Source organism: Morone saxatilis, unplaced genomic scaffold, assembly GCF_004916995.1.
Source record: "Morone saxatilis isolate NCDOM2014 unplaced genomic scaffold, NCSU_SB_2.0 Contig0, whole genome shotgun sequence".
Lineage (NCBI taxonomy): Eukaryota > Metazoa > Chordata > Actinopteri > Moronidae > Morone > Morone saxatilis.
This window is the reverse complement of record NW_023339650.1, coordinates 9,219,163-9,227,756: the sequence shown is the minus strand read 5'-3', so window position 1 is coordinate 9,227,756 and position 8,594 is coordinate 9,219,163. Positions and strand designations below refer to the sequence as shown.

The following is an 8,594-nucleotide window of genomic DNA, read 5'->3' as shown; positions in this document are numbered from 1 at the left end:
TCTAGCCAACTTATCCCATCCCACAATCAGCAGACTGAGAGGTGATGGAGGAGACGTCGCTGTGATCACTGTGTGTGTATGTGTTTGTGTGTGGTGTACCAAACACAGAGTCTCTGTCTCCCAGAAATAGAGAATCTGATAGCTCAGCTGTCTGACAGCCTCTCTTGTCTCTGTGGTCCACAGACACAGAAGTGGAACAGATCTGATGAGATGTGCAAAATCAAATGCCTGCTTTTGTTGTGTTTCCTTTCTGTCTGTTTTCCTCATCACAATATTCCTGACATCCTTCTGTTTCCCTCCTTCTTGTTTGATTCAATTACCTTCTTCCTTCCTCTGTCTACACTGTATATATTTTTTTGTTATGATATTCACTACAATGTCAGACTTATTTCACTATATTGAATCTATTCGTGTAAAGGGTGCGTATGAGGAGATGGCTGTATGAGATGAGGCTGTTTTATCATGTGAGGTGACTTTGTCCTGTGTGTCCTTAAAGCATCTGTGCTGTGTTAGTTGGGTAAAGATGGATGGCTGTGTTTCGTGTGTGTGTGTGTGTGCGCATAGTGTTGTATTCCCAGGGGTTCTGGTGGTGTGTGCAGTAGTTGATAGTTCTGGCTGGTAAGTGAAGTCAGCCATTACTTCTGGCTCGCTGACTTTCTCTGCACTTGAGGTAGAGGACAAAAGATATGAGGTGAAAGGAAGGAAAGAGAGAAGAAGAACAGGATAGAATAGGATAGAGCAATGAGAAACTATGAGTAATTAAATCAGCTAATAAAACCGATAAAATACAGCTACTACTTAGGAGAGCCTAAAAAGGTTTAAGGTAATTGGCTGTTGATAATTAGGGTCATTTGTGTAATTAAAGTCTAAGGTTTGGGCAGATGATTTAGGGCTTTGTTAAGACCTGTGGTCTCAGTAAATCCAGTGGGAAAAAATAAACTGATGCAAAAGATCATGGATCACATTTTAATCTTCAAATTTTATTTGTATACGCGCCAATTCATAACAGAAGTTACTCAGGACACTTTTCAAATAGAGCAGGTTAGACCAGAACCTCCCTTATAGACATTTATCTTCAGCACTGCAGTTGCAACTTAATGTTGTCCAATAGTAATGGCTGACCTACCTAAAATAGGCTTACATCAAAAGGGAAAATCCACCTTAACGTAAAGTGGGGGATTTTTTTGTTCCGACAGTCCATCTAACTGGTCGGCACTGAGGAATCCTGGACAATCTAATGCTAGACAAAAAATATCACAGTCATTTTACATAGAAGTTTCCTTTCTAACATATTTCCCAGATTTCATGTTATTAGCCAATAATGTTTGCGCACACCTAGTGGCCAGAGAGTGGATGCAGCCGGGATCATGTGCTGCACCAATATCTCCCTACAGTCCTCCTGGCACGCCTCTAGTGGACGCAATGAGTAATTACAACAGCTTCTCATAAGAGTGAGAATATAAAAAAACGTTTGTGTATTTGGATTTTATTAATTTATCTTCTATCGTCTTATACGTCTTAATTCTTTATTTATGTATATATGTGTATTTTCCAAAACCATTTGTAAAGAGATGGGGTTTAACTAACAGTGAAATTACAGAACATGATAAAAGAGTATACCTGTAAGATAAAAGATCAAAATATAACATAAACCTAAATATGAAAACCAGCTGAAAACAACTACACTGTGTTCGCCTCATAAAGAGACAGCGTGATTATATCTGTCTGATTAAGCGTCTGGTGGAGCTCCTGTTGGGGCGAATACAGCAAGGTTCAGCCCACCATAAACTGAATTACATTTTAATAACTCGCATGGCTGTTTTATTATCCTTTTTCTCTTTACAATTCACAATTATGGAAAAAATGATTAGCAGGAAGATTAGAAACCTGAGCACCATAACACTCAAAATAGATCCTAAACAATTGGTTTGAACCATTTGTTGAGTTGTAATTAGTTGATTTCCAAAAGAATAGGTGAAGTAATGGATGAAATAAGTGTGGTAATGTGTTAGAATCACAGTGTGGAAAATGGTTTAAAAATCAGCAAAGTACAAATTCTTAAACAGGTAGCGACCAGGACAGGGTTTCAGACAAGCTCAAGACATACCACGCAAAGACCTTGCCCAAGAACAGGGTCTTGACAGGTTGAATTGTGTGTCTGAGGCGTCTGGGAGGGTGTGCTTGACTGAGGTAATGATCCAACTGAAAGAGAGAGAGCGAGTGATAATATATTTAGTATCTGGATCCAAACTACTTACCACAGCCTTTTAAAAGACCTACCTAAACTTGCCATCAGCATATTAACAGAGTAACCAGAGGATGATGAAAAAGGATGGTAATTCATTGCTGTCACGCACCGCAAAAGCAACAGCACCAATAAAAGCTCAAATGGCTCCCTCATTGTGAGGCTTTTAAATATCAGGGAAGCTTTCCCCAAATTGTTTCATATTGATTCCCATGAAATCCTGATCAAAGACAGAAACTAGGACTGGAAACATGTTTGCTATTAAATTTAACCCACAACGTCTTTCTTGACTGCCCTTTGCTTCAAGCTTACGACATTAGTGACTGCATGTCTTACAAGGTATTACCCGGAATATTTATAATTTTCAAGAAAAGGTTATGCCTGCTCAGAAAAGCACACAATTTGCATCCAGCATGGTTGAAGTGGCAATGGAAATACTCCACTAAACAATAAACAGAAGTTGTTGAAAATTATCCTCAAAAAATCTGTTCTTTTTTCATCTTCTTAGATCATTATCTAGTAAACTAGGATGAAAATATCATGAAAAAATCCTCCTATATTAAAGGGACACTTTCACCCATTTGCCATTAAGCCCATTGTATCGTTAGAAACCCCAGGTCATTATTTTTGCAATGCGTACACGCATTCCCTCATCTTTCCCCTGAGACGAGAGATTAATACAGATTTCCAGTGTTTGCTGCGTGTTCATTTTGCGCATCACTTGAACAGGAAGTCTCATATCTTTGGTAGAGGGGGTGAGAACATACAAAACACTTCTTTTAAAAAGTGAGACTACAAACACTCTTTTCTCGGTCAAATAGGCACCAAATTCAAAATTTATGTTACATTTCGACTACATATATAACCCACTTTCAATAAAGATTAATGTTTCCACGGGTGAAATGCTTCTTTAAGTGGTGTCCAGTTCAAATTACTAATGCAGACGCATCTATCCTCTGCAGCAAATATATGGGAACTGTTCCAAAAAGCTCACTTCATACTATCATGGTTGCTCACAGAACCTCTTATTTGAAAAGCTTTGGTACTCCTTTTTTGTTTAGTGAAGCTCGTCATGGCTGAACGCAAAGTGAAAAGCGATCTTACATAATGACCCTGCAAACAAGCAGCTCTTCACCAGGATGAGAGATAAATGATCACACGTTAATTAACAATATGCAATCTCGAATGTCTGCGGTGGGTTCAAAGCCTTTCCCAAGAACTTAAAACAGAGAGAGAACAAGCAGCGTGTTTACAAAAACGAGCGTCGGTGGAGATGTGAGAGCAGAGAGGGTGATGGAGGGAGGGAATACACGACTTTAATATCCCTGCAACATAATTAACTTGTTATTGCTGTTTCACTGAAGTTTCTAATTAGCTTGAAGGCTGCAGCCAGTGCTATTGACGAGAATCATTTCAACCCCTCAAATTGGTTTCTGTGTGTTCCAGAAATAAAAGATCTTCCTCCCTTCTCATAGGAGAACTGTATCTTGGCATACACCGGTCTGCAGAATGCATACTAATGGCACAAGCCAGGAGAGGGGAGGTTGATTGAAAACAATGACTTTTGTTGCTGTGCGTTTTACTGAAAATTTGTTCCATTGATGTGCTGAATAGCTGTCGTGGCCTGTTAGCTGGGAGCTGAGCTGGACTGTCACTAAAGGGTTGAGCTTTATGTGTTTCGTGTGTGTGTCAGTAGTTGCTCTCGTTTATAGGTTTGAATCAGTGGAGTCCTCCCATACAGAAAAATCTCTCTACCCCTACGCCTCCAGACTATTTTCTCCCTCTTTCACGCCACACACAAACACACAAACACACAAACACACACACACACACACACACACTGCATATCCTAATTTGATTCTTTCCAAAAGCCTGGTCTCAGTGGAGCATTGTGTGGGTTTTGTTTTCCACGGTGACTGGAGGGCGGGATAATGGGGCACAATTAAATTGCGCTCAGCTTATTTACTTTTATCTGTGAAAACAAATTGGCTGCACAGTCAGGGACGGCGGTCTGAGTCTCAAAACCCCACAAAAAGGTCCACAGAGGAAGACAGCCAGGGAAGAAACCTCATTTTACCAAACTTTGTCAATTACAACCGCAATTATTGGTATCCTTTCCTTTTACGCTACAGCATTTAGACAACACAATTTTCTCCTTTAAGCGCTGTTGGTGCCTCTTAGGTTACATAAAGCTTACATAAGCAAAGTAATCAGGGGTTAGACAAAGAGAAAATTAACAATGGGTGAAATCTATTTCCCTAACTATGTGCTCAAAAAGAATCTAATCTAGCCAAATACGCTGTATATATTCAAACTAATTTACAGTACACTGAGAACTTTTTACTTTCACTTTCAGCTCTGTTTCCTTAATGATATCTAAGGGACAAGAAATACTCCCATCACACATTAAACATTAGAGAAGCTAAGTGCAAATAAATGCTAAATTCCTTTTCTTCATTATCAAGTGAGCTACTGAATTATTGTCTTGTCCCAGCAAGAGCCAGCCATTCACACCACTAATGCCAACCACAGCAACAACTATTGGTGGGGAGGAGAGGAGAGGAGAGGAGGAAACAGAGATGAGATGTCTGGTGCCTGAAGGGATTCCTCACTTTCATCTTTAAACCCTCACAGTGCATGAGAGGTTGAGAGAAAGGGGAAAGCCAGAGATGGAGAGATGGGACTTTATTTTGATCTAGCCTTGGTACGGCTTTGATAGCAAGCTAACCTGACGAGACCTCACAGACTGCTTAAAAACCAAACACTCGCTCCGTGCACTGCACTCTGCATGCCTGCGTGTACATTTCAGCAGGTGTTTGTGTGCACATGTAAATCCACACCTTGAAATAGGCCTCGGGACTGCGAAGGTGTTAGATAACTTAAATGCATCAAAGTGATCTTTGTTATCATATTTTGTGGGTCTACTTTGTTTATCAAAAGACATAATCTTTCTCTTTCAACCCCCTGGTCCCCTCTCTGGCTCTCTATTACTTATTTTTCTTTTGCTCTCCATCTCTATTCTGCTCCTTTTTCTCTCAGATTCCAATTACCACACTCCCACTTGTTCTCTGTCGTGTCTTTAAACTAAACAGTCACTTGTCTAAATGCCTGTAAGATTTGCAGCCCCGATAGCAGAGAAGTGAGACCTCCGCAGCCTCAGGTAAACACTTGACTCGCTCTTTTACCCTGGAAATTGAATTTGATCCACTGGCGGGCCCACCAGCATAACTGACTTTTATTGCATCTGACTCATATCTCTGCCTCTCACTCATGTTGTTATATCTCGGATGAAAGCAGCTGCAACAAGGCCTCTGTTGAGCATGTAAGCCAAATAATAATGGGCTAGTTAAATTTCAAATGCTAATGGCACGCTATAACAGAATTGGCATTTTAGGCTTTAATGCATCATACAAAACCTTGTGATCCAATTTCAGACTAATTAACAAGTGTACCTTTCAGCTTATGATAATTAAGTCTGAACATTCAAAGGGAGTCAAAGTTATGCACATATTACCTGACTCTGTAAATGCTGTTCATGGATGGTATGGTAAAAAACCTGCCGAATGACTGAAACTCCATCTGTCGGTTACATTATAGAAGATATTTTGCAATTACTATATTTAAATCTGCGCTAATTAATTTTATGGCCTCTTGTGTAGCGGAAGAAAGCAGTAAACACAACACTGATATAGCAAAGTTGTCAGCTAACAGCTGCCTATTCACACGCAGCAAACTGAGCAACATTCATTCAGAGTTGTGTTTCTGGCCACTTGATGAATGTAAGTTCCATGTCCACTCTCCTTTTAACTCTGTTTTAGTCTCCACCAACTCCTGGGGGAAATATTTAGCTCCTAAGCTGCTAAATGCTCCACTATGTTCATTAGCTAGTTGCTAACTCTCTGCATTCTGATGCTGAAGTTGAATTTAAACTTCAAAAAATGCTTTTCCTCTTGAATCTGTCACACATTCAACACCTCAACAGTCCCGGTTGGAAATGCAATAAAATTAACATGATTTAGTTACCTATCATATTTTGCTTCATTGGTGGATCATGGCATCTACACAAGGAAAAATGCTGTTTGATAAAAAAAAAAAAACAAGCATATTTTCTGTGCTATATTTGAGAATTAAATAAGCAGACAAGTCATGCATCCTACTTATTCCCTAGTGCTGCAAAGTGTTTCTCTTGTTGCTGTCATCCTGAGCAGAATATGTCCCATTCCTCGCAACTCATTAGTGAGAGTGTGAGCTACAGTCATGGATCCTGGCTAGAAGTAAATAAACTGTTACTAAAAGCCCTCGGGGGTATGTGAGACGGTAGAAGTTGGCAGGTATGGAGAGATAGAGGGAGAGAAGTAGAGTGGACAGATGAATTAGACTGAATAATGTTGAATTCGTAGTGTAGCAGTATGAAGCCTTTGTAGTGAGTTGACCTGACAAGATCTCTCTTGTGCATGCGTGTCTGTTGGTATGCATGTCCACATCTGTTTACGCGTGGATATTAAGTGCATGTTTGTACCTTGAAAAGAGCCCTGAGGCAGTAAGGCAACATGAAAAAGTTTTATTCATCAAAGTTATCTTCGTTAGCACACCTTCTGGCTCTACTTTTCATGCCCTATCTATAAACTTCATCTATTTTCTCTCTCCATCCCTCCCCCACAGTTCCCTTGCTGATTCCTTTTTTTCCCCCCTTAAATCCAAAGTACCACATCATGCCCACCAGTGTTCCTCTTAATTCTCTAAACAGTCTTTAATGTTTAAGTGCTGAACCTATCATTTAAGGACAAAAAGATTCCAATGATTGTTATTTAGAGTACAGCCTGGCCACATGGGGAGTGGTGAACTGGGGATATGCAGTTTAAAGTTAATATTTCAGTCACACTGAACGCTGGGCTGAACATCGATATCTACCCACAACGAAGCTACGATCAACCAGTGGAAAAAAACACAGTGTGCATGTGCACGCGCGTGAGTGAGTGCGTGATGAGCAAAGAATCGTTCAGTTGCTCCAATCACTCTGTATGCCAGTAAAAAGGGATGTGTTATATTGAAGTGCTCCCACTGGGGTGATCAGCAGCTGCAGGGTGTGATTTGCTCAGAAAATGAGGACGATTTCCATTGGATGTTTCAGTTTAATTTTCCTGCTGCTGGAATTTTTCACTGTAGTGTGTGAGTGTAGGTGATGAGATTTCAGTATGGATGGGGTCATAGCTCCATGTACAGATGCAATGATTATAGGTTTGCCAGTATACGGTGATTCATTCTGGCCACACATTTTATTTCACCTTAATGAAAGCAACAGCGAGAAGGCTTTATTTAGACCTGTAATTATCACAATCTTGGTATATATTCTAAGAAACCGCATCCTTTCAAATCATAGACCTAGCTGAGATTTTCTTTAGTACAATATTTTATGCATTTCCTTTGTGTCCATATGTTGTATTGTATTCATTTTAACATCCTGCAAACATGTTATCCATCCAAAGCCTCCTCATTCCCCGTATACCTGCATGTTTTTGTTCAATTATTTATCCAATAATGTAATGCTGTATATACACACACATATATAAAGTCAACCTTGAAAATATTATGAATAAGATACTGTAGATAAGATCAAACATCACTGATGAAATTAGGTTCTGTCAGCAAAAGCATAATAATCCATAGAGGGTAAACAGTGCAGAATGTAAGCAAATAGCTGGAATATTAGTAAAAGCAATTTTATAAGAAATTATTGACATGATGCTCTCCGCATGGTTCACGAATTTAGCAGAAAGGAGGTGAATCAATGATTCTGGTTAATGACATGCCTCCTTCTGGCCGTTAGGGGGTAGATGGGCTCTCCACAAGTGAATATGTGAGTGAGTTAGTCCGGACATAAAGGGAATGCATCTGAGAGATGTAAATATGAGATATGAGATTTAAATTTAAATCCTATAAAAATCATAATGTATGTGCAGCAATATTGCTACACTACATGATGTGCTAACATGGTATTCAAATTCCAAATTCTACAGGAGGCCACACATACAGAAACAATTTCTTTTTGGTTCTCTTTTTAGAAAAACAACCACTTTCTTGGCAAACTGCCAGTGCAACTCCAAATTTATTCTGATTTGGATGCTACCAATAACTAGGTTTTACAGGTGGTTTCCTTAAATTGCAGCCTGCAGCCAAATCAGAACATTTTAGCACAACAAAGTCTGTAATAGTTTAGCTGAATTCTCACTCCATCCTTGACAGCTACTGACTGAGGCTTGGCTGTATTGATCTGCACTAAGCTGTTTAACTGCACAAAACTCAGGAGCACACAAACAACCCCACCCCACTCCGCACACACACACACACA

The 8,594-nt window shown here is 39.7% G+C and overlaps 1 protein-coding gene across 1 annotated transcript in view; it reads right to left on the bottom strand.

Annotated features, from left to right (window-relative positions):
- Positions 1-7,049: 7,049 nt before the first annotated feature.
- Positions 7,050-8,594, bottom strand: part of LOC118324365 (contactin-associated protein-like 2) — a 32,147-nt gene continuing 30,602 nt past the window's right edge. Inside the window, exon 9 of the mRNA XM_035656676.1 lies at positions 7,050-7,088. Within this exon, the coding sequence (XP_035512569.1) occupies positions 7,050-7,088 (39 nt within the window). The remainder of the gene's footprint in view (positions 7,089-8,594) is intronic.